This window comes from Cylas formicarius, unplaced genomic scaffold (assembly GCF_029955315.1).
Source record: "Cylas formicarius isolate icCylForm1 unplaced genomic scaffold, icCylForm1.1 PGA_scaffold_10__41_contigs__length_53128322, whole genome shotgun sequence".
Lineage (NCBI taxonomy): Eukaryota > Metazoa > Arthropoda > Insecta > Coleoptera > Brentidae > Cylas > Cylas formicarius.
In genome coordinates, this window is record NW_026844214.1 from 24,849,641 (window position 1) to 24,876,439 (window position 26,799).

General features: G+C 33.7%; 1 protein-coding gene across 7 annotated transcripts in view; it reads left to right on the forward strand.

The window, feature by feature from the left end:
* LOC132696772 (protein daughterless-like) overlaps positions 1 to 26,799 on the forward strand; it is a 114,871-nt gene that overhangs the window by 80,124 nt on the left and 7,948 nt on the right. For 4 of the 7 annotated variants that reach the window (XM_060661795.1, XM_060661786.1, XM_060661822.1 and 1 more), the window contains 6 exons: positions 6,768 to 7,100; positions 14,129 to 14,320; positions 16,799 to 16,870; positions 19,939 to 20,137; positions 20,195 to 20,312; positions 23,178 to 23,273. In XM_060661795.1, the coding sequence (XP_060517778.1) occupies positions 6,768 to 7,100; positions 14,129 to 14,320; positions 16,799 to 16,870; positions 19,939 to 20,137; positions 20,195 to 20,312; positions 23,178 to 23,273 (1,010 nt within the window). The remainder of the gene's footprint in view (positions 1 to 6,767; positions 7,101 to 14,128; positions 14,321 to 16,798; positions 16,871 to 19,938; positions 20,138 to 20,194; positions 20,313 to 23,177; positions 23,274 to 26,799) is intronic. The other 3 variants (XM_060661829.1, XM_060661804.1, XM_060661812.1) reach the window with 3 other exon arrangements.

Consider the following 26,799-nt stretch of genomic DNA (forward strand, 5'->3'; position numbering starts at 1 on the left):
CTCATTGGTTTAAATAATTATGAGAAAATGGAACATAAAAAAGTTGTAAAGATTGTTCGGATTCACAATTTAAAATTATTTTAAAATATAGTATATATAGGGTGGCTCAAGGCGTGACGAATAAAACATAAATTTTTTTAACTCTCTATTATTCTATTGCAAAATCACTCAATGTGCTGCGCCGCCTTATCTTTATAGGCTGAGTCAACGATAAGTAAAGTTCCTTATTTCATTGATTTCAAAGGTTATGATAAAATGGAAATTAAATTTGTAAGGATTGTTGGGATGCACAATTTAAAATTACTTTAAAGTATGGTGTAGGGGGGCTCAAAGAAGCGTGACGATTAAAACATTCATTTTTTTTAAACGGAACACCCTATTTTAAGCTTTTATTTTGAATTCGTTTTGAAATTTTTCAACTCTTTTGTTAATGATAATACATTCCTAAACCTAATAGTTTTTCCAATATATTAATTTTTCTAAAAAAAATAGTTTTCACACTTACAAAAAATTATGTAGCGCCATTATTTTTGAAGGTAGGTCGGTAATCTTTGATTATAATTTTTTTCTGAAATAACTTACAAACAGCTACAACTTTTATTAAGTATGCAATATACCTATTTATAATACTTGGCAGTTTATTTTAACTTGTCCAATATTTACCCTTCTTTATGTGTATAATATTAGTTGGCTGCGACAAAACTTTGTTGGAGCAGTAGATATCGCAACAGTCATTAGCAATTTTGATGACAATAACGGCCAAATTTTAAAATCACAGAAAAAGTCAATAATATTAAAGACCTATTACTAAAAATTAATTTTTTTTTAATTATATTACGGCGCAATAAATGTTGAAAAATATGCCCTTCTCCTGGGATACATATCTTTAGTCTTTTTGGTATATTTTCTTGAACGTCTCTTCACGTCGATTCCCTTAAATGGGATGTTTAACATATCCTCACGCAAAGAAATCTAGTGGTGTTAAGTCACATGACCGAAAGGGCTATCAAAATTATCGAACTTCTCGCTGGTCCTGGGGAAAAGCTCCATCATTTGCTGGATCGCATTGTTATGTTGCATATTGTTATGTTAAGTTCTTAAAGAAGTTAAGTTAAATCATTCTGCAAAATGTTTAAATATCTAGGTCCGTTAAGTGGATCGTGAAAAACATATGGTTCAATACTTTAAAGTGTTTTATTCCACACCACACATTAAGTGGCCAATGGCTTTGGTTTTGTATTTTCCATACCCAAAATAGATTAAAAAGTAGAAAAGTAGCTTCGTCGGAAAAATTTTTGTTTTGTAGTGATGCGATCACATAAGCTAGCTACTTGACGGCTACTGACCTGGGGATTATCTTGAAGTTGAAGTAAAATTTCCAGTTGTTTGTTCTTATTGGTAGCATTCCGGTTTATCACTTTCAATTTTACATATTCAATACTACCACTAGCATCAAACCGTTCCATTAAACGCTGAAAAGATGGTGTAGTTGGTATACGTCTATTAGAGTACTTAGTCTTACTGCCAACAAACTATTAAGTACAAAGTATTTTTTCTCCGCCTCATCTAGTATATAAATCATATCAATTAATTCAGCTTTAGGACAATCCATACTTAGTTTTGTTTTATTTATTTCCTCAGTTATCATATAAAAATTTGACAATGTCATGTTGTCACGGCTAACTAATGTTATAACAATAGTCTTAGATAGAAGAAGATTTTTCAATTTAAATTAATAAAAATATATTCGCTTATTTTGAATGGCCTGTAGCTTCTAATTCAAATTCCGTTACATATATCTTTTACGTCATCTCCGAATAACGCCAACATCAAATGTGAGTGATCAACCTTTCAAAATAATGGCGCTGTCGTTTTTTATTTGCAAGTGTGAAAATTAGTATTTTTAGTACTTTTGGTATGTAGTATTATTAATAAAAATAATTTAATAAAAAAGAAATTCAAAACAAAATTTAAAAATAGCATGTTGCATTAAAAAGAATGTATGTTTTATTGGAGTTTATTTTGAGTCACCCTGTATACTTTAAAATAATTTTAAATTGTTGATAACTTTTGAAACCAACGAGGTAATGAACTTTACTTTATCGTTTACTCACCCTCTACAACAAAACTAGACCAAATTGTGAATGTGATTGATTAATAATAATAGACTTTGCTCTGACGCTATTACCCCTGAGAAATAAGTTTAAAAATTATCTTTTGGGGTAAGTCAAATTAAACCTTTACTTAGATACTTCCTTGTCGTTAATTCCCTTCCACTCCCACTTCAAGTGTTGTGTGTTTCTGTGTGTCTATTAATTTTATGCTAAACTTTGAGCTCTAACAGAATCTGTCCAACTTGCGAGCAAATTTAATTTGGGATACAATTTTGTAATTTATTTTGTTATTAATTATTTTATTGTTATTATGACGATTATTATTATTATTATTATTATTGTTGTTGTTGTTGTTGTTGTTGTTATTATATTTTGAAAATAAATCTATCCGCCTAACTTATGCGAAATATATTTTTTGCTTGTCCCCGTTTTGCGATCATCATAATTTGTAAATGAGCGTACGGGAATTTCTCTTCACATACAAAGTAATGATGTTGCAATGTCGGTAGGTGATATAGAAAAACAGTGCCAATATACACGAGAGGAGAAAACTTTTGTGTGTGCGGTACTGAAATTAATAAAGCGCTATTTTTTTTTCGTATTCATCGTCTTATGGTAGCGGTAAAATCTCTGCGTGTGCATCCGAAAAAGGTACGGCAGCGTCGAGCGGCAGCCACTTTGCGCCTTTCGAACACAACCAATCTCCTATTGACAGACGAACTAATGAAGGCTCGATCGGAGCGTTATGAGAGCGCGATGTTTAACATTTCAAATAAACTAATCTGCAACGTTTGTTTGTTTTGATTTGACGCGGTGTCGTTAGACGGACCCTGGTAATTTTTGTATGTTTACGCACTACTCAAATCGTTTTAAGCGGTTAGACGGAAGTCATTCGGGTATCGTTTGTACGAATATTTGTTGTTGCGTTGAAACTGTTGAATTAGTACAATTTGACAGCGAGACACACTGGGTCAAGGGGTAAGCCCCCCCACAGCCCGGTATTGCAACATGTATACTGCAGAAAAAAGTTTCGTCTCTCAGATATGATTAAAACAAATTTCAATAGATAATTTGTTTAAAAAATTGTGGGTATTGCAAACTTTAATCCAAAAAAATAAAAGCTATTGTAAAACAAGGAAATAAACCATTGTTTCTACTCCCTTCTGTAAAATACCTAATTATACACGGATCTAGCGTGCGGGAATCTTCACTTTACCACGTGAGTGTCTTGACCCAAAATTTCACCAATATATTCAGCCCATTTTGCTCGAAAAATTTGGATCGCGTCTACCATAAAAAAATACCATTTAAAAATACATGCATTTTTAAAAGCAATTTTTATCTGTTAAAAACACGTAGAAATTGCTTCGTGTCTATAAATCGCAAGTATTTGAGAGTGATTGGAGTCTTTTACCGAATAGTTTTTTACTTGGTTTTTATATGTCCTAACGTGAAAAATCAAAAATTACCTATTACCAAGAAAATTAAATTTTAATGTTCGTAATGACGTAGCTGATAAATATTAAACTGAAAAACGGACTTGTTTTACTATTTCAACGGGGTGAAAAAACGCAATTTTTCGAAAAGTAGTCGAAAGTAGGCTTGCCTCTTGCAAACTCCTCCAATGCTTGCCAATAGATTACAAAGGTTGGGCAATGTTTTTGCCTTATGCAATGTTTGTAATGCCATTTCCAGCGCCCATTATGACCACAACCCAAATTGCCTGCAATGTTTTTTTTTGGAAAAGTTCTTCCCCATTTTCTAAAACATCCACACAGTAAATGTCGTTCAAATGTAAATCGCGGAAAATTCCGAATTTAAATTAAGCATTTTCTTTAAAAAAAGAAAAAAATTAATCAAGACTACTTCCCATTTAACCTACATATCCTTTGAACATTGGTAGAACGTCCGGTATTGATCGATCAGGTTAAACTATATATTTCAAAGCAGTTTAATGTAATCGTTGTTTTACCACCAAATCTTTATGTCTATTAAAATTCCACGTATCGCCATACTGTCTTTCGGATTGAACCTTAGCAAAGACCAAATTCCTAGCATCTCATATATTTTTCCATCTTGAATTAAATTAAAAAGACCATCCCCAGCTTGTTTTGTTGTTTGTTTGTTTTAAATTATTGAAATAAAATGATTCAATAAAAAACAACACAAGATTCTCGTAAAATTCATTTATTTTGTTACAAAGTCATTTACGCGAAGAAGAGAAATATATTTTTCTAATAGCATTTCTGTACCTAGTGTTTCTTAGTCTCTTATCCTTTAATAAATAGAAACTGTTGTAGTCTCAACATTTCTTGCCAGTATGATGTCCGCGCACGTCGATTGGCATGGGATGTAGTCAGGAGGTCCATGCGTACACACGGAATGATCTAAAGCCTTGGACGGCTTCAATTATAGAATCTTTACTAATAATTTATTAGTCATTCGGTGTTGGAAGACACCGAAGCTGTTTGTTGGTGTGAGCTCAAATTTGCAAATTTGCATTTTCCAAGACTTCGTTAGTGGAACTATCCTATAGAACTGGAGCTTGGATGTATATTTTGATATTGGCTTGACCTTCTTCCTCCATGTCTCCCAAATCACCACAGATCAAATGGATTTCCAGTATTTTCAAGATTAGCCTCCTGTATCAGTCGCTCGTTTGGTATCATGAGTAGTATGGAACATCACCTGTGCTGTGGTCTGTCGTGAGTTATGAACGCGATTCAGACCATTCAACATTTAAGAAAATTCTAATTATATCATGCCAGTCATTCCGCAGAGACTGTCATTGCTTAACCGTCACCTGTGACAGATAGCTCTATTTTTTTACTTTTCTGGGTTCTTGAATCCGTATTACTTATTACCAGTTGAGCATATGCCGTGCCCACTATCTGAATAAATCTGCAAATGTTAAAAAAAATGTGAAAAACTCCGTTCAAATTATGAATGGAAAATTAAAAGGACTATATCAAAAATAGAGTCCTGGACCGTTGGAATAAATAATTGGGTTACTCACAAATGCGTAAGTAGGTATATTATTCAATTCTGCTCAACAGGTCGACGGAATGAGTGAATATTATGCGGGATTACAGTATTGAAAGTCGAATCTGAAACACACGGTATAAATGGGAAACGCTCACACTTGAGTCAACGGAAAGTTTAGTTAAATTTCTCGGTGATAATGTTCGACCCGCACAAACTCCTAATAACGTACCGATATGCACGCATGTATACGTATTTACGGCATGTACGTGAGATACGTTTGTTACACCACTCGTACCAAATTTCCGGTCGTAAAGGGGCGAAGTGGAGTTATTTTTAACGCTATTGTTTGACGTTGGCTCGATGACCGGAGAAGGGAGGTAAGTTCCTTAAGAAACCGATAGTTTCATGCGATTATTTTGCAATATCCTATGAGGAACTTTATTGAATTGGGTTGCGCTGGTGAGATGTCTGACATGCAAATTTAGATTTTCCCATCTGGGGCAAGATTTCAATTCAAGCACTCAAAAACGTAAAACATAGACAAAGAAATTTGCTTTCAGGCGCACCTTGACTTTGCTCGAAATTTCCACTATACAATGTTCTACAACAGCTCAAGTATTAGTGATTGTTTTGCATAATACGTCAGCTTTAATTTAGGTCTTCACACAACTAAGATTCTAACTCAACTTAGGTCAAACAATAATTATTGCCCAAAAGTTACATATAAAGATTAGTCTTATAAACTCAACTGTACTGAATTTTGCACTGTATGTAATCTCTAAGAAATTGAAACTATTCCAGGTACTGTTTATATGCCCTACGTATAACGAGGTTAGGACTAACCTGTCCCAAGAGTTTTTTGTGGAGCAACTGGAAAATATTACTCCTAGAGTCGGGATATCTGTCTAGGGTTGATGTCCATTCTAAAACCTAGGATCTTTTATCATTCATTTCAAAAAATGCTCAAAACTTAAAATAGAAGAGTAAAATGTTACGGAAGTATTATTATTATATATATATATATATATATATATATATATATATATATATATATATATATATATATATATATATATATATATATATATATATATATATTTATATAATTTACCTATATGAAACAATACACACGATATTGTATTCAAAGGAAGGGTTAATTTCAGTAAAACGACACGAGAAACAGAAATCACCGCATCTTGTATGTAGTCCATAGAACTTTTCATAATGTAATTAAAAATTATAATAATATCGAAGTATTGCTTTAGAATCTTTGACCTAAACAAGTTTAAACAATTAAAATTCCACCTGCCAGATCTGCATTATAAAAATATTATGTTTTTCCCAATTTGTATTTGCTATTTTGCCTGTTTCTCTTTTGTTTCGATATTTCTTTTTTTTCTTATTATCGGGTTATAAGTTACTATAACATATTTTATGTGCAAGGTTTTCATTTATATGTTGACACCCACCTACAGAGTTTATTAAAGGAGATAGGCAAAAACTGTTTATACCAAAGTTGTATAAACAACTTCACCTTTTTAAAATGGAACTCCCTTTATATATCTAATTAAGACGAAAAGTCCCGAAAGTTCGGTACTTAAAGATGTACATTTATGGTATGGTATTTTGTATACGAAAGCTGATTTATTAACTTTTTTTGTTTTGCAGTATGGCTCCGATGAGTTCGCTCACGAGTCTCCCCGGTACACATCTCCGGGCGCCAACTCGGGGTACTACATTGGCACGGCCGACAGCGCCCCCAATTCGGTGGGGGGCGACTGGCCCCCATATGGGATCAGTTACCAGACGTACGAAGCCTACGGGTTGGTTCCCGAGCCGGACACGGGCGGCGCCCAAGGTTTGCCCCCCATGTCGTCTCTTCGGCCAAATGGTGCCACCACCACCACCATAGCGGGCCCCAACGGACCGGGGGGAACCGCGGGCGGTTTCGGTCCTAACGGTCACCCCGCCGGGGATGTCGTCAGCAAAGGACTCGGTTCGGTAAGGCCACCATATTCCAATAGAACAGTTAATTGCGATTGCAAAAATATGGTGTTTTATGTTTTTTCTGTAGACAGGGTGTTTTCTAATTGAATGTCAATAATTAAGGGATCCATTTGAAAAAGACAACTTTATATGAACAAATGTCCTAAACGTTTTGACTTTTTAGAAGTGGTAAAGTTTTCAAAAAGGAAATATGTTTGTTTATTATCTGCAATACCACTTTAGATATTTTAGTGAAATTTCGCACACTTGTACTATGTATCAGGAAGCATTATTTATTGTTTCACTTTTTTTTTTGATAGACCAATGGCGGATGTACGGTTTTCGCTTAAAAAAATAAAAACCTCTTCTCTGCAGGGTGATAACAATATCGTTAATATGACAGTAAGCAGAGAAATTTTTATTTTTAAGTGAAAACCGATCGACGGAGAAAAAGAAAATTAAAAGATCAAATCTGCTCATAAATGAATGCAAATGTTTATCTTTTTTTTTTTTAAAGAAAATCAATGGCGTGCTGACTGTCTATGAACAAATAACATTTTGATTAATTAGTTCGCCACTGCACTGGTTAGTTTTTTTGTGAAAAATAAAATATCTATCTAAAACAAAACATTTAGTATCTAACAAGTAACATAACATCCTAACAAGATAAATAATAAACGATACTTATTTAAAAAGAAAAAACGGTACCTATTGTTAATAATTTTTAACAAAGTTGTCGGTTAATAAATTAATAAACACCTCATTGAAAATAAGTAGAACATGCAAACTAGATAAGTTGTTGAAAGTGTCCTCCACCTTTGAAGGATAGACGCTTCAGCTCTTTTCCTTATATTGCCGCGCATTCTTTGAAGTATACCTCTAGTGTTTCTTATTAAATCGCAGGAAGCGGCGATCCTTCAGCTCTTCTACAGGGTTAACTGGTGTGCGATAGACCCATAAGAAAAAAAAAATCATTCTCTTACTGCAACACTAAAGTGAGCAAGCCCGAAGTCATGCATGAACCACATTCTGTTCCTAATTAAGTATGGTACTTCTTCTAGCAATATTGGCAAATCCTCTTTTAAAAACCGCCGATTATTATGGTCATTTAGCCTTAGGAAAAGAAGGGTCCAATTAAGTTATTTCCAACAATTCCAGCCCAAACATTTACCGAAAACTGTTCTTGATGTCTAAAGTCTAAAACTGCACGGGGGTTTTTATCAACCCAAACATGGTTATTGTGAAATTCTAAATTGTAAATAGCAATTCTTCGTCAAGCAAGGGATCTGCGCGCAATTTTGTCCAAAAACCATTGACAAAAATTAACAAGGGAAAAATCTGTGGGAAGTAATGCTCCAATGCTCGTTGAATATGATATGGTTACAATAGAAAATCGTGCAAAATTTTCCAAACCAAAACGTGCGAGATATTCAGATTATTTCCATTTTTTGTAGTACGAAGTTCAGAATTTTCATCAATTTAAAACTGCTTGTTCAATTTCTGCGATTCTTACAGTCCTTTTGAATGATTATTTTCCCTCAAAGAGCCTGTTTCAGGCAACCTTCTATGTACATTTGAAAATCTTCGCCTATCTGGTATGACTCTGTTAGGAAAGCGCTCTTGATATAATCGCCTAGCTTCCGGCGCACTGCTATCAGCGACCATTCTTTTCTAAAACAAAAATGCTCACCAAATTAATAAGACGCGAAGAACTGAATTTAAAAACTGATGTTTTTAAACATCCGCCTTGATAACAGAATTAATAATTCTGACAGACACAGCATGCTACAATGATAAACAATAATTATAAATATTTCAAAAATACACCCCAGGGTTTACGTACTTATTGCAATAAACATTACTCATTTAAGAAATAATAATGATAATAATTTTCTGCATGCTGTCATATTAACGAAATGTTAATATTAAAATATTAACTGAAATAAATAAGTAAAAATAAAATGTTATTATTTACCTTAATTATTTTACATTACCCTCTTTCAAATATTTAATATTTTCATTTATTTTTTTAACTATTTTTAACTAATTGCGATGAAAATAAATTTTGTGTTTATCTGACCAAACGCTACGCATCTTTCACGTCGTTATTTGATGCTTGTCAAAGTCTCCTCTTGATTGCATACAGTTTAAATTTTCTAAATGTTTATTGTATTTAAACCGTCTTATTCGAATTCATCGTAATGCGTTGCAGAATTCGACGAGTTAGGAATAAAAAAATAGTGATTATTTGTTAAAAAACTGACGTAATGAAATTATTAGTACCATTTACAAATCTTCTACATTCCTTCATCCTGTTGGCTTCTTTAGAGCTAAACTGAACGTAAGTAACTCAGCAAGTTCCGTTTTGTAAACAACGGGCGCAGAAGGAATTCATAAGATTTGTAATTAGTATTATTACGTACGTAGCGATAATGAAATTGATTTTGCTAGAAAACAAAACCACACGCGAGGTTAGAGGCTCGTGTCGTCAGTGCTCGTATTAAGAAGTTTACAAATACAAACTGAGTAATGTTGCAGCTCGGCTGGTATATTTCCACATATTTTCACTTGTCAATCAGATAACAGAATAAATATGCCTCGGTTGACTAGTCAGATACCGGCAACAAACAACAAAATTTTAGTCAATAATAATCACTGAAAGTGCAACTTTGTTTAAGTCTGAAAATCGTGGTTCTGTGACTTTACTAATGAAATGAAAATAAAAATATACCTAAATTAAAAATATATAAAATGTACTTCAATTTTAATACATTCTAAATCAACGAGACTTTTAGTTATTTGGAATGGAATTTGTGAACTTAGTAGTCTTTTTTTAATAGCTGGAAATTAAAGCAAGCGCCGGTATTTTACATTATTTATTTATTCATAATTTTAATGGTTCCTATATGTATACAATATTATATATGCATAAATAACAAATAAGAACTTTTTATGTATATAATATAAAATATTTTTTAATATGTTATTAATTTACATTTTGGTGTCAGTATACGAGTAGTTGTTACTTTTTAAAATAGTCGGAGATCAATAATCATTTTTATAAAATTACGATTTATATTTTCCTGAGACAGTTTAGATAGATCTGTAGTCAAAAAAATGTTCCTATGCCTCTTGAACTTGCATAGGCTTCAGAGGATCTTCAATACACTCACTGCAGTTAATTAACGAAAATTGTTTCAGATCCAAACAAATATTATTTAAGGTAGGAAGCGTTTGGACATTAGGGATATTTTCTTCTTCATCGAAGTCCTCCATATCTTTGTTGTTTTGCAATACAGCTTTAAAAATCATTTCTTCATTGTTGTCGGTGACAAATTTCGCCATACTATGGAAATCCATATTGGTTAGAGTATTTAGAGTCAATTTGGTCTAGTGCATAACCGCTATCTACAAATGTAAAAAGACTCTTATAAGAAAGCTTTTATAGAGCAGCTTAAAATGTTTAATAATGTTGCCAATGCGAGGTGGTTTGGTGGAAGAGAAATAAGTTCCACATGGTCTAGTGCAATTTTATAATGCGATGTTGCATTCTCTAAAAACAATACTAGTTTCCTATTGTCTTCTTATGAGAACAACCAAGCTCGGGTAGCCACCTCGTCATGATATCTCCTGTTACCCATCTTTTTTTCTTAGTACTCATTGAAGACTACGAATGCGTCCGCTTAAAAGATCGACGATTTCTGCTTTTAGCTATGATAAGCGTTTTTTTTTTCACCTTCCATATTTGCATAAAACAAAATTGTAATTGGTCTTTATTGAGGTGGGTTTTTACATTGTTGGAAGTCCCTATGATGGGTGCGTGTCCGTGGTTGTTTTTGGGGGTGGGTCGTTATACACAAAAATGGATTTTATAGTTTTTTAAGCACTGCAAAAATAGAGTGGTATTTTTTTCAGCGTGGTCACTAACATAGGTTTTACGGTATTATATAAATTCAACAAGTGTGGTAAACGGTATTTGAGTTACGAATTTATTTGGCCCGAGCGGAACACAGTGGAGGAGTTACTTAAAAAGATTACCAAATGTGTTGTATACTAGACTTTGTCTATGACCATTAGTTTTTGGGTACATTTTTGCAAAACAGAAATACATTCACTGACATGATCATCTTCTTCTTTAGGTCCTTTCGTCATTACTGAATGTTGGCGACAATGGCAGCATACTCTTCTCTATTCCTTGCCTTTCTCAATGTTGGTCACTCTCTTATGTTTTTAAGCAATGAACATTTTAGTTTTTCCGGACCTCTCCAGCCCTCTATCTTTCCATCCATGATCAGTCTGAAAAGTTGATATTTTTCTCCTCTGTGTATATGTTCTAAATAGCTGATTTTGTGCTGTTTCACATGCTGCAGCAGTTCTCTGTTTGTTCCCAACATTCTCATTTGTCATTCGTTTTGTCCATGGATCCATGAATGATCCATGAATCTTCAAAAGTTTACGGAAGGCCCACATTTCAAATGCTTTCAGTCATTGCATTATTCTCTTTCCCATTGTTGAGGATTCCTTGGCGTATAAGAGAATAGAATAAATGTTTGTTTTCACAAAACGGTTATCCAGTGACAGTGTCTTCATTCTTACAAACGTGGATGTTGTGTTTTCAATTCATCCTCGAATTTCAGTCTCCGGATCATGATTTTCGGTAATCCAGCACCCGAAATACTTAATTTTTCTCACCTCTTCTATTGGAGTACCGTAGTATATTGGCTCGTAAGTTTTGATTTCTGCTGATGACGATGATCACCTTTGTTTTTAATATATTTATTGTCAAGTCATGTTGATCACCCGATTCGACAATGTTGTCTATCAGTTCTTGTAAGCTTTCTGTCACCAAACTGAACGAAGCCAGTCTGTTCCCAATATAAATGTTTTATTAGTTCAATATCTTCGTAGTCTAGTCCCTGTTTTTGGAGTAGATGTAACAGTGTTGAATTTTTGATGCGATCAAACGCCTTTTCATAGTCAGTGAAACAAAGGTACACGTCCTTTCTCTGATCTCTATATTTTTCAAGTAATACTGTTAATCCAAAAAGTGCTTCCCAAGCCCTAATCTGAATCCAAATTGTTCGGCACTTATATTTTTATTCGCGTTTCTGATAGATACGTCGATTTAATATTTTTAGCATAATTTTCAGAGTATGGCTCATTAAACTAATTTATCTGAAATCGGAGTACTTTCTTGATGCATTTTTTTTTTGGGAATTGGTATGAACTGAACTGTAGATTTTGTTAAAGAAGTTGGTGATTTCCTGAAGATTTTCTTGATCCAACAGTTTCAACATTCCTGTATATACGTTGTCTGGTCTAGCAGCTTTTCCGTTCTTAGCTGCATTTACTTCTGATGGTAAGATATTTAATATCGATTCGTTGTCATGTTCTACTTCAGGTTCCGTACTTTCATCGTAAAACATTTCTCGAATATATCTCGCCCATTCCTCTTTTATTTCTTCCTGGTCTGTGATTATTTCATTATTTTCTGTTCTGAGAAATTTCGCCTGCTGTACTTTCTTCTCTTGCTTCTCTTGTAGTTCTTCTAATTCCTTGCATTGGTCATTCATCCATTTTTTCTTGCGTGTCTGATTAATTTTTGGATAATGGTTTGGGTTTTTTTGAATTTGTCGAGGTTTATGTTCTTATTTCTTTCGAATTTCCATTAGATCTAGAATAGAATTTCATTGTTCATCCTGGGTTTGTTATTTTGTTTGCTCCTTATTAAGTTTTTCCATTAGAAAAAAGAATTTACACGGCAATTACTAAATTCCGTAAAAAGAAAATGTCGGCCAAGATTTGATTTTCGAAAAATAATAATTAATATCTACTAAACGCCATAACAAATATTACACTTGTAAAAAGGTTTTTGGGGCTGCTAGCTGGCGAGAAGATCTCGATATTAACACTATTTAGAAATCTTCCGAATTCCTTCTGGGTGTTGATGAATCGATCTGGCTGATATTTCGCCAGTCGTCCTGTTGGCTTGTGAGCTGAAACTGGCTCGCATTCTAGTGTGTACCTGCTTATATATTGTTTCAGGGTGGCAGAGCTATTTGGTTGTTTAGAGATTTCTTTGCATCTTCGAATTATTCTTTCGTAGAAGAATTGTTTATATTCAAGACTTTTATTTTAGTTTCGTGGAATAAGATTTGATGCTCGATTTCATAATTATATTCGGCAAATGTTGTTCAGTTTATTTGTTTTAAGGTTCTCTCATGCTTAGGTTTTTTTTTATCTCAATTGTTATTTTTTGAAACGGAATTTTGGTTTTGCTTTTTAAGTTTTGAATTAATAGAAAATGATTGCGCCATTGAGTTTACAGAAAACCTGCGCCCACAGTTCGATACCTTAATGCATTATGCCATCACCATCCGAACCAGAAGTCATCACATTAGAGATATTGAACGTTCCATTACAAAATATACTTCGCCATAACACTTGCTGTTAAAACCAAATTTACCACTTGTCCAAATCTCTCAACATCAACAACAGACGCCAGGCGTTTACAGCATTCCATGCATTTACTGCAAAGAATAACATTGTAGAGAGAGGACGAAAAATATCAAATAAGCTAAAACACTATGACAAATAAACTCATCACCAGTTGCTGAGTATCCGAACATCATCATCATTGCTTGTCCATTTTTATACCAAAAAAAAAAACAAGCAAACAATCTTAACCGCGACTCAGGTCTTTACGTAAAGTTCATGTCCCTTTTTTAGCTCCGCCTCCTCCGAACAGTACATAAGGAGGTCCAAAGTAGAATGCAAACCAGTTTCAGTTAAGCTTTAAACGTTAAGGTTGTTAATTAATCTGTCTTTCTCTGAACGTCAGCAACTTCGATTAATCAACAACCGACGCAGGATATATCCAAAAGATATGTAAATGGTATTACAGTGGCCTGGGGAAGTGCATTAAAAAAAAAATCAGTAATTTCGTTTCTGTGTTAACTACAATGTGCATAAGTGTCTATGTTTTTTGTTGAATCCGTTTCATTTTGTATATATAAATAACGCTCTTTCGTCCAAAATCATAGATATACCCGGCGGCAGAGCAAGCTAGCGCCAGTAGCTACAGTTCGGCACCCTCAACACCGGTGAGTTCGCCCCCGCCGCTGGCCCCGACGGCTTGGCTCACCAACACCCCCCACCTCACTGCTACTCCTCATTCCCCACACTACACGCAAGCGGTTGCGGTGAGCAACTCCGCCCCACAAACCATACACATGGTGAGTATCTCCCTGAAAGACATTTTTCAGTAGCCGTTATTTTGTCTTGTATTTGTTTTGTTTTTTGTTTTCAACTTGCGCATATATTTTTTTAAGGTGTGTTGTTACTAAAGGCTTTACGCTTGGGGATTGCTAGGTATAGTCCGACACACGATTATTGGTCATGCCATTAACGTTTTTATCTGCTCGTAGGGATGTTTGGGCCAATAAACCAAACCGGTCCATAGTGGTAATAATGAAATGGAAATGGAATGGGAAGGAAAATATACATGTAAAATAAAATTAGTCGTCAGACTAGTTTCAATCTATCTATCCCAAATTTTTTTTTAATTCTCTCCAATTACATGAGCGGATATTTTTGGGTTTATATTATTCTAATCGCAATGATATTTTGGTAATATAAGGGGTATATTACAATCAAAATTCAGTTCGATGAAGAATTTTGCTACCCTTTATTTATAGTGTCGTGGGTATCTGACCAAATCTTGCCTAAATAATATATGTTTCGTTTTTCTACGCGAAATTGATTTTGAATTGAATTTGAGTATATCCACATATCCAAATAACAGTTTTTTTTGTTTCGTAATTCTCCCCCATTCCGTCGTCAAAATTTTCTTCAATCCACAGTGTCAACATAACAAATAATGACTGTAATACCACTGACGACAAAGTGTAAATGATTTTAAAATTTCTAAGATACCGACACTACTAAAATAAAAATACCTCCTCAGATTAATAAGAGCAAAGGGCCTTTCAGGCAAGTCACGACCACTTATCGTGTGCTGTACTATTCAAGGTGTTCCATATTTTTATACTTTTGCGCAGTATATCACTTATCGAATAATGGTTACTTTTTCCATTAAATTCAGTACCCCTTTTAGGCGAGATCACACATAAGCAGATGTAACTTATTATTATTTTCTTTTAGTGGGACACTTGTTAGAAAACCTTTTATTTCGATCGACAGTTCTGTATTTCAAAAATACTTTTTTGCTAAAACCTCGTATTTCTTTTTATCTTTGAAGATATGTAATATATGCCGCAAAAATATTGAAATGGTGATGCCGTGGACAATGCGGTTTGCTTTTTATCTTTTTCCTTTAGAAATGTTGCATTTAACATTAACGTGATTTAAATTAAACCCAATGGATCAAGCATGATTTTTTCATTTATGATTCACCCAAGAGTTATGCTATTCGTCGAGGGGAATTTCAGTAGTGGATCTATATTCACTAAATTACCACTAGGTGCCAAATATCGCGAATCGATCTTAAATTTTAGGAACACACAGGATTTAGATCAAAATAACGGAATACGAAGGTAAAACGATGCACATTTTCAACACTAGATTTTAGAGTAATATATAATATGAGTATTATCTAAGCGACGTCACATCTATTAAATATTTAACGACAGATTTAAGTAAGAAAAAATTTTAAATATAAAATTGATTAATTAAATTTTGCCTGTTACACAAATAATACCACTAAGAAGGAATATCCAAACGTCTTAAAAATTAAAATAAAGCAAATATAAATAACCTTATCCTTCTCCTCCACATAAATTTAATAAAAAAAAAATCTAGAAATGTTCCTAGGAATTTAAAAATGCCTGTGTTCGCGAAAATGCAAACACCATGTATATATAACAATATAATGTTTCAAAAGTGTGAATCCAAACAGTTTTTGCCTAAGTTTTTTTGATATTTTTGAAAATTCTATGAGGTGCGACTAAATTACCAAAATGAAATCAGACGCGCTATGGGATGTCTAAGCCTGATCTGTGTTTTATGACAGGGCATATCATTTCTGAACAAAAGTAATTTTTAAAGGATTTTCATAAGTAACTGGTTCTTATTATTTGCAAATATTTTGGATTCCTCCTGCGTCGATTATTTTGGATCGAACTTGCTGACGTTTCGCCAATCATCTTGTCGCCTTCTGCAGACCTTAACTGAAACTGGTTAGCATTCTACTCTTTACATGCTTGTAAACTGTTTGAGGGAGGCCGAGCTAAAAGCGGAACATAAATATTGTCTCGGGTGACTTTCCATAATGGTGAAAGGTAAAGAGTTGCGTCTCGGTTAAGATCGTTTCTTTCTTAGATGCAAGAATTTTAGCTGCTTCATCTGATTTATCAACAAGCAACGTATGACGATTCCAGAAGATTTGTAAATTGTATTACAGTGGCCTGTGGAAGTTTTTAAAAATATATATGTGTCATTTATAAAAATGGTTTGCGAATGTAGTTAATAAAGCATTGTAGTTTCCTCTAAATAAGTTTGTTCTTTCTATATAGCGGTCAAAAGACAGTATTCCGAAAATAATCAGAAGCCTCTTTATAAGAAAATTAAAACGAAATTACTTTTATCACCCCGCATTTATTTAATACTTTGTTTAACGACGTATACATTTAAGGGACATAGTTTTTCGTTTTTCTGTTTGGTTTTGCATGGATTTTTTTTTTGTTTTCGTCAAGCCTCCTGCCCCCGAAGCACAACGCTTAGACGATGCGATCGGCTTCCTACGGAATCACGCTGAGGCAACGACGGTAAGTAAACCTCCAATCCAAGTGCAAAAACATGGCAGAGCAAGAACCACCGAACAAGTTTTTGGGTAATGAGCCAAATAACGAAAAAACTGCGTCAGTCAAATTTTTCGAAATTGTGCGCGCTTGGTAACGAAACTCATACACCCGGGCGTTCTACGGGACCGCCATTGGTAAAGTTTGTTCTCTTTTCTTCGTCGCCGTTCTATGTCCTTTGCTCCGTGTAGATAAAAAGGTGAATAACTTCGGCACGATTAAGGCTGTGGAGGGTCGAAATTTGGTTCCTTTTCAACAGTCCACGACGTAAGTAAGTCATTAAAAAAAATAGTCACGATCGCACCCTGACGTCCATTTCCAGCTATTTTCAAACAATGCTATGAAACAAAGAAAGTGTCTGAAATTTGAAGCTACTGACTTGAAAACTGGCACCGTTCTAAATTTTTATTTCCTGACGGAACCTATTTTTTGAAAATGTGGACGATGTGCCGGCCATTCGCAAAAACGAAGATTCATATATTCTTGGAATAAAAATCGGATATATGCGAAACACTATGCTGCAATTGGCAGTTTCTTTTTTATTAACGTTTTCGCATATACATACAGTGCGCGGGATATTTCGTGCCGTGATAAAAAATAACATTGGTTCCAATCGGTTTGAAATTTGCCAGGAGTGTAAGAACCCCCCCACGCGCGAAATCGAATTTCGAAAATTGTTTTTGAAGAAATTAAAAAATAATTGAGTTATTTTGAGTTCTCGAAAATAATTATTTTCTCGAAAACCCGGTCGGAAAACTTCGAACCAGGAAACGCAGAGGATTTTTTTTGGTCATATTTTTGATTACATAAAGGGTATGTTAGTTATAGGCAAAAAACTAAAGTTATAAAAAAGCATGAAAAATTGTTGGTGTTGGTTTGGTGTAAACACTGGTGTACCTTACGTTGCGAAATGCAATCTCATATACAGTTTGCGTCTATCAAACAGCGTGTTCGCAATATTTGCAAAAAATATTATTTGAAATAGCCGTTACTAGTTAATATTTATATGTACTATTATATTAAACACCAATTAAAGTGGGAGTAAAAGAAGATAAATTAAACGTGGGCGCAGTTTATAAAGAATTATTACCATATATTACTTAAATAGACCAAACAGGTTTTCCACCTGATTTAAAACATTGTTTTAATGGGATTTGACACAATTCTATTCGCAAAAGTTAAGGGTATCTTAGCCAAATAGCACAATTTATTTGCGGCGGTACTAACGTTGTGCTCTATTAAGTAAAGAATTATAAGAAATAATTTTTTAATGCGGTACAAAGTTATGCGTCTATGTGACGCAGAATGATGATAAGGCAATTACAATTAAAAATATTACAGCAGGTAAATGAAACAGAAATGAGACAGGAAATCATACAATATAGACATAGATACAGACTTTGAGTGTTCAGAATTCAGATGAAAAAAAATTGTTTAATTTAAACTCTTTTGTATCTGTTGTAAATGTGTATATGGGTGATTCCGTTCTAATTGTTACTTATATAATTAGATTTGTTAAATTGTTTTATGCATATTATTAATCTATTTTACTGTAAAACTGCACTTCAAAGCGTCAAGAACGAGTAACAAATGAAATTTTCCGTCACACCGTCCTGACTACATTTATTCACTTTACTGACATAAAATAAATTTGAGTTCTAAATTCGTATACACTATTTCATGAACTCGATGTTTGTGAACAGTACAGAACAGATGACGTACTTTCAACATGATTCACTAGACACACAATAACGCGTTTTACCACATACCGAAACTCAATTTTACGTACTCGATTAAAACAGTTTTAATCTTCTTCTGAAGATGCCAACTTGGTTGGCGAAACGCGCGTCGAGTACGTAAAATTGAGTTTCGATTTGTGGTAAAACGCGTTATTGTGTGTTAGTGCAGTGCCGAAGGTTCCAGTCAAGAGTTTGGTGATTCACTAGACATTTCAAAAATCTCAAGGTAGATGGCGCTCGAGACATAAATTCAAAATAAAAAAAGTGACATTTTTTATCAGTTTAATCATAGAGATAAGAACTAAGGAACTAATTAGTTTACATCATTTATTGTGACAAAAAAATGAAGAATTTATAGATAAATTTTAGAAATGGACATGACACGGTACTGACATTTAGCTGATATATTGTAGATTTTCTTTCAATGACAAATTATATTATATAAAATATGATGAAATATGTTCGTGATCATCTAATTAATACAAACATTTTCTTATTAGATTATTAATTATTCACCAGTGAGAACAAACAATACAAGACATAAAATCTCACAGGTAAAATAAGTCATCCATTTATAAAACTTTGTTTTCATATGCCAATTCGTTTTGGAATTTGGAGGTGTTTAAGTTCACGGAAAATGTTTGACTCAAATTAAAAATTGAAATTTCCCCTATCCCAAATTACCAACGAAATTACTTCAGCCTTGATAATCTATTATCTAAAATTTTACATGAAATGGTAAATAATTTGACAGAAACAAAAGAACAATTTTAAAATTAGCAACAGTTTATAGCTTTGTAACTAATCAAACCTAAATTGAAAATACCCATATCTTAAAGAAGAATGAAAAATTAACAAATTATTGTGCACATTTTTAGAGAAAAAATAATAAAAAAATAAAGAAAAACATTATATCCTAAACTATCTCGAGAGATGACTATGGTTTCTTACAGAAAGTCATTCTAATATTTATAAAGAATTTATGTAATTATATTGGGTATTCAATTTTTAAAAAAATGTATTAAAAAAAAACCAAAATTTGTTTGAATAATGAGCAATCTGTATACGCCGAGATTGCAAAATATGAAACTTAGTTTAAGAATAATCGTACTTGGTTCTTGTTTTGGATAATGGATAGATAATATTTAAGTAGTTCTTCTTTTGGACTTCAATAGGATAGAAATCTCGATGTACTGCGATACCACTTGAACTGCTCTACCATGTATTTGCCTTAAATCGTCGCATCTTGTCGCGGAGGTGGCTATTCCGATTGCGGGATGACGTAACATTTTGCAGGGTGCTCGGATGGAAGAAAGACTGGACGATGCGATCAACGTGCTAAGGAATCACGCGGAGTCACAAATAGGGTTGGGTCAACTTCCGAACAGCTTGGCCCCCCATCAGATGACGCAGCTGGGTTACGCCGGCGCACCTCCGCAATCGGACAGTCACCTAACGGACTCTGTAAAAGTGGAGAGGACCACGTACAACACGAGTAAGAGTGGCATAAGTGTGTGTTGATCTATGCAATATTGACCCTGGCATTTGATAGAGAAACGAAAGGAGCCGCCAGATAGCGATACCAAGCCTTCTAGTTCGGTCGACGGGTTGGTTCAGCCGAACTCGACTAGTGGACCACCAACCAAAACAACTAAACGGTCGAGACGATAGTAAGTTTTGACATTTTTGTCTAATCAAACGACGTATAAATTGGTCGTTCATATTTTGTTGTTATCCATTCAAAGGTAAAGTTTTTACCAAAATAATTTGTCTGCCTTGTACCGTTGTGCCCTTGAGGAAGCCCAAAACAGTACTATATTTTATCCGCTTTTCTTTTCTTAAGAATTAAGAGCATTAAGCAAAACTGTTTTGCAATTGGTAGGCACTTTTGTCGGATATTATGTAAGTTTATAGTAAAATACGTTATTTGGGTTAGTGAGATACAAAAATGATTTTAAATTATTTAGTTGTCACGTTTTTTTATGTATTCCATACAAAAAAACGTCGCTGTAAATACCATTCAAAATATTAAATCTCAAGGAACAATTTCCCATAATATATGAAAGACTCCGTGTGTTGCGACAGCTAGATTAAAATCAACCAGCATTCAATTGGGATTTTTCTAGAGTCGTATTTAATAAATATGCCAATAGATATAATTTTAGCACTCAGATATTAACTTTTGTGCTACAGCAAAATTCTGATATTCAAACTTGTACAAAGCAGTGCCTGATTTTTTTTTAAAATTACTGTAAGACATAAGTTTGATTATTTATTATTTTACTTATCTCTTTTGGAATGTCGTGGATTTTTTGCAAAATCTTAAGGAACATTGAACAAATGTTTCCAAACAAGAATTATGTGTGCATTAGTCATTCATGGCTGATTGGTTACTTGACGGAAACCAAAGGAAAGTTATTTATAAATCTTTTGAATTCTTCCTGCGTCGGTTAGTGATGAAACGAACTTGCTGACGTTTCGTCAATCATACTGTTGACTTCTTTAGAGCTTAGCTGAAACTGGTTTACATTCTACTGTGTACCTGTATACTGTTTGAAAGCGATGGAGGGGCGGACATGAACATTATCTGAGAAAACTGATCCCCCTGTTGGTGAATGATAAAGAGTCGCTGTTAAGATCGTTTGGTTGATTAAACATTTCTATAGATTCTCGGATTTTTCTTTGATAAAGGAAAGAACATGTAAGAAGTTTAGTTTTGTTGAATAAGATTTGATGTTCGGTTTCCTGATTGTGTGTGTCTGTGTGCTGATGAATTTATTTGTTATAGTCCTAAGGCTCTGTCATGTTCTTTTAGCTTAGTTGAAAATTTTTTACTTGAAAGTTTTTTTTAAATATATTTCTTGCCGCTTATGCATGGAATGTCATGAACTTCTGGATTTGAGAGAAGATAAGATGTTAGGTGTATTAATTCTGGGTTTAGCGATTCAGTCCAGATAGTTTTATGGATCTGTAAACAAGAGAGTTGATAACTGATGATTTTTGAGCCAGATGGTGGTGTGACAATGCATGTAGGTATTGGTTTGTGTGTGTAGTATATAAGCAGGTACAGAGTAGAATGCAAACCAATTTCAGTTAAGCTTTGAAGTAGCCAACTGGATGAATGGGGAAATGTCAGCAAGTTTGATTCCTCAATACAGAAGATTTGTAAATAGTGTTACAGTAGCAGCCTATGGTAGTTTATGTGATAAATTAAAGAAAAGTTGTTTGAATAAATAATTCGTTAATTTCTAGTCTAATGCCAATTTTTTCCAAAACTCATAACCCACGAGGATAAGATGTAATGTTCTTATCACTGCCATATAATCTATTAATCTTTTTGGTGTTTCTAGTCTAATGCCAATTGTTTCCAAAACTCATAACCCACGAGGATAAGATGTAATGTTCTTATTACTGCCATATAATCTATTAATCTTTTTGGTGTACGCAGTCTCATATCTTTTCTTTGAACAGCACCTTAACATGGCAGTTTCTTACTGCCTTTGAGGATTACTGGGATGTGCAACATTTGTAGCAGGAAAAACAAAATAAAATATCGGGTTTGCAAATTCTTCTTGAACTCTCCAAATTGCCAAACGTTAAGTGTACGTTGAGAAATCAGGGTTATACTTCTTAGCCGCGTTTCTTTCTGTACTAGTTTCCAACTCGTCTTCATTATTTTTGGTAGGTCTTCCTTTTTTTTAACTAACCGTTGTTTGATGTAACCTATTTTATGATTTTCTATAATTGCATTTTTTGAAACTCTTATAATTCACAAATATTTACTAACACGTAAAATAAGTCATTTAATTCGGGTTGTGGTTTAAGTTCACCACTGATCTAAGTCTACATCTAACCTAGCCATTCTTCAATGAGCTGAACCATGTTCAACTCCCGATCAAATTGACCCATCAGTGGTTAAACTACGTCCAACATTGAACCTTGAAGAAATTTTTTGGCGTAACGTATAGAATAAATTAATCAAAATCTTAATTTAAATTTAATGGACGAACAGGATATTTTGGAGTTATTTGATATTGGGATAGATCTAAAGACCTATAAGGAAAGGCAAAATTACTTTTTGATATCTCTTATTTTCTGTTGATTGGTTATACTCTCTGTCTTCCGGCACTCCATAATTTCTATGTATTTCTTGTCGAGAGAAAAGAGAATAACCTTTTCTTTATTATTAAAATTTGAATCCACTTATTTCCCACCTAACCAGTATCCCTACAATTATGTAAACAATAGAATATACATATTCTTCACATTAAAATGTATGTTACTGACCCACTGATAAATAAGATAATGAAACCATCTTTTAATACAATTTATCAATCAGCCGTTCCTTGAGGGCTGTATTCTTCTTTTTCTCGAGCGCTTGCGCAGATATCAAAAAGTGTGGCCAACTGGTGTTAACCGAGCAGTCAACTTAACCACACTGTTATTTAACTATAACAACTGTACTCATTTGTTCAAAAACTTTCCCTTTGAATGGACTATTATTCGTAACTATACTTGTGATAACTGTGAGATAGTTGTTCAAGCAACGCAGACGATGATGAAATCGAAGACCCCAGCAACAAGGCCGTACGCGAAAAAGAGCGTAGGCAAGCCAATAACGTTCGTGAACGGTATGTAAACACACACATTCGAGCACCGCTTCCAATGTCCTCCTTTCTGGTTCCCCTTTCTATCCCAAGGCCCATATTCAGATCACAAATGTTACGTATCACAACACGACCAAATTTGTTTTTTACCACAATACACATTACGTTTCAGGTGGAATTAAATGTGTAAAGTGTATTTAAATACAAATATCGAACACATTTGTGACAAGCCAAGCGAGGCAGCCATATATATAAGCATAATGGATATTAAGTACAAGAAAATCATCGAAAGTCGTATGGAACAATTCCGTTCTGTTTTTTTTTCAAATGTAATGCAGAGTGCAATGAAGTATTCATGCAAACGCTAAAGGGTGGGTCTTTGACTAATTTTAAGATACAAAGATCATACGAACGTGTGGCCCCAACGGCTTGATTTTTGAGGTTGAGGTCCAAAATAACTTATTTTATTTGGTTGTTTGAATAACGTCTCAGTTGGACGAGATATTGGATATATTGATGAGAAATTGAAATAATTTAATTAACCATAACTTTAACTTCTTTGTGTCGTACTCGTATTTCATTTTTGACTAGGTGGAGCTATTCTCCAGTCAATTTTGCATACAAAACCTACTTTAGTATTTTCCATTAAAATCATCCGTTTTGGATAAAAATGACGATGAATATTGAAGGTTTTTGAAGCCTTGGACCGTTAGATGGTAAGAGTATGTCCACAAGACTCGCGTTCATTTGGATTATTTTATGTGGAGTTCTTGAAGTCGCAAAACTCCAATCCAAAATGGACAAGATCTAAGAAATAGAATATTTGAATTGTGGGCCATTATTAATCAGACTCCAGGTATACTCAAAAGTGTTTATGATTTAATGTAAAGACGAATTGATGCATGCGTTAAGTTATTAGGCTTCTTACCTGATAATACAATGAATAAAAAATACATTTTTTCAAAAATTTGGAAATTGATCAATCAGAATTAAAAAATTCAAACGCAGGTTTAACTTGAAACCCATTTTTTGCTGCATCCTTAATGGTGAAAAGTTAACTCTTTCCATGTGTATGGACAGTGTAAATCATGACACTTTTATTAAAATTAGAAAAGGTGAGTGTGCGGAATCATTACTGAAGACGAGACGTGGGTTTATGAGTACAATAAATACGCAATTCAGACATCAGGCAAACGAATAACGTCCACCAAATGAGTTAAGATAAAAAAACGTCGTTTTCACCCATTAAAACAAGGCAAGGCTCACGGTTTTCACGAATTATAGCGGTGTAGTGGCATTATGAATTTTTGACAGAATGGGAGTAAACAAAGAGTATTATTTGGGCCTTTAGAGACGTTTGCGTGAACCAATTCCCCGAAAGAGACGAGAATTGTGGTCAGAAAACTTATGGAACGTACAATGGAACCATTGTTTGTATTTTTTGACAAAAAGCAACAACAGCCACCGAATTCACCTGATTTGGCTCCCAGTGGCTTCTTTCTGTTTAATCGAGTAAAAAAAAAACTACGGGTAACGCGTTTCAGCAGCCGACAGGAAATAATGGAAAAATCGCAGGAAGGACTAATGGACATACCGAAAATTGAATGTAAAAAATGTTTCGACGATTGAATCAAGGTGACAATATTGATTTAGATGAAAAAACATTTATTTTTAATTTGCTGAATAAATTCCGCGAACTTTTTGATCAACATGGTATTTCGATTTCTCTCCAACAATATACCCAATATCTCGAATTTCGTCTAATTGCTGTGTTATTGAACGAAAATATAAAGAAAAAAGTAATGAAAATAGTTTTTTTTTGACGCCCTGTATCGCGTTGCGAATCCATCTTTATATAAACTTATTTTCTTGAAATTAACACCCTGTTGGTTGACTGCTCATTTTGTTTAGAAGATCAATGTAATTTTTATTTTTTTTTTATATGTGAATTGGACAATAATAAGGAAATAGGGTAAAATCCAATGCGATCTATTGATGGTTCAATAAGATTGAAAACTTTCAGTCAACATCAGAAACGTGAAAATTGTCATTCAATAGTGTGTAATTTTCAATATTTAAAAGCCATGTTTGGTTCTTGAAACTTGAGTTTCGAAAATAGGTACAAAGACTAGAAGCGTTCAAAAAACAAGTGCAGTTTGTTGCTTGTTTCATGCATTGTGATTATTATTTTGCGAAAATTATTTAATTGTGGGACACAGAAACAAGCAATTATTTTAAATTTATAAACTCTGCAAAATATAAGGACACTTTTTTCTAATATGTAGAATGTGATCGATAACCATTTTAGCAGACTTGAGTCTTTGGCTGTTGAAAAATCACTAAACGGATTGAACAAAATGTCAATGTTACTACAAAGGCATCTGTTGAAATTTTTTATCCATTTTCTCCATTGAAAAAAGCCCTTTTAGATATAAACAGTTCTCAATTTACGAATTAACAACGATCTAAAATCTAATCACCAAGTCGACAGTGCTCTAGCCATTTTTAGATTGAATTTTTAAAATATGACCAAGTTGTAGATCTCCAACGGAAGCTGCGTATTTGCATTTTAAGTGCGTTGATTCTGACTAGGGCTCGACAAAAAGAAACAACTGTCTAGTACCACTACAAAATATTAAATGTTTTTTGAATCTTTGTTTTCCATATAAAATTAAGACTATCCTAAGGGTTGTACTAGTGTGGTGAAATTTTATGAAAATGTCTTTGGTAAGAAATAATTTTAAATTACAACATTTTAATTCGCAGTTAAGTTGGACATGTTATATTGAACATATATTGTGTGTCAAAAAACGCTCTACGAAATTGTTATCGACAAAAACACTGGTTTTGGAGTTATTCACAATATGTTTTACCTAAAAGCTTACACTGCAGACTCTCGATTTCGTTTGAGGGATTAATTTTAGACATTTTTGATAGTTGGTTTTTGTTTAAGAAATCATGACACTGCGAGCAAAAAAGGTAAGTTCTGTAAACTACGAGTGGCAAGAAAAACAATAGAAAATATCTTAAATCTTGATGTTGCGTATTCCACGATAAATGTAAGAAATATGGCAAGGGCAAGTGTACATCGTGTCACAATTATGGCACCGATTTCACTATATACAAGTACAAGAATTATTGCATTAAGATCTTTTCTGTAAGAGCGATTTTTCAGAATTGTCACAAGCAGCAGAACTCTGATTTTTTACAACATATACTTTCATCAATGAATCAGCATCTACTAGACAGTAACTTGTGATCAGATGAACAACAAATAATTTCCATATCGTTGATTGGTCTGGGTTCAAATGCTTATCTTGGACACCAAGGTTCCGCCGACATAAATCCCTGAACCTTGATTTGTGGAACTTTAAGCAAATAATTCAAGAATGTTCATCCGAGAACCACGGCCACTCCAAAGAATTATGTTTGCTCTTGAAAATTGCGATTATGTATTGCTGAATTCGAACATCTAACGTATAAATCTGCACCTGCTTATACAATGTTTTTCTGTTAATAATAAAAAGTTTATTAAATCGATCAGCATTCC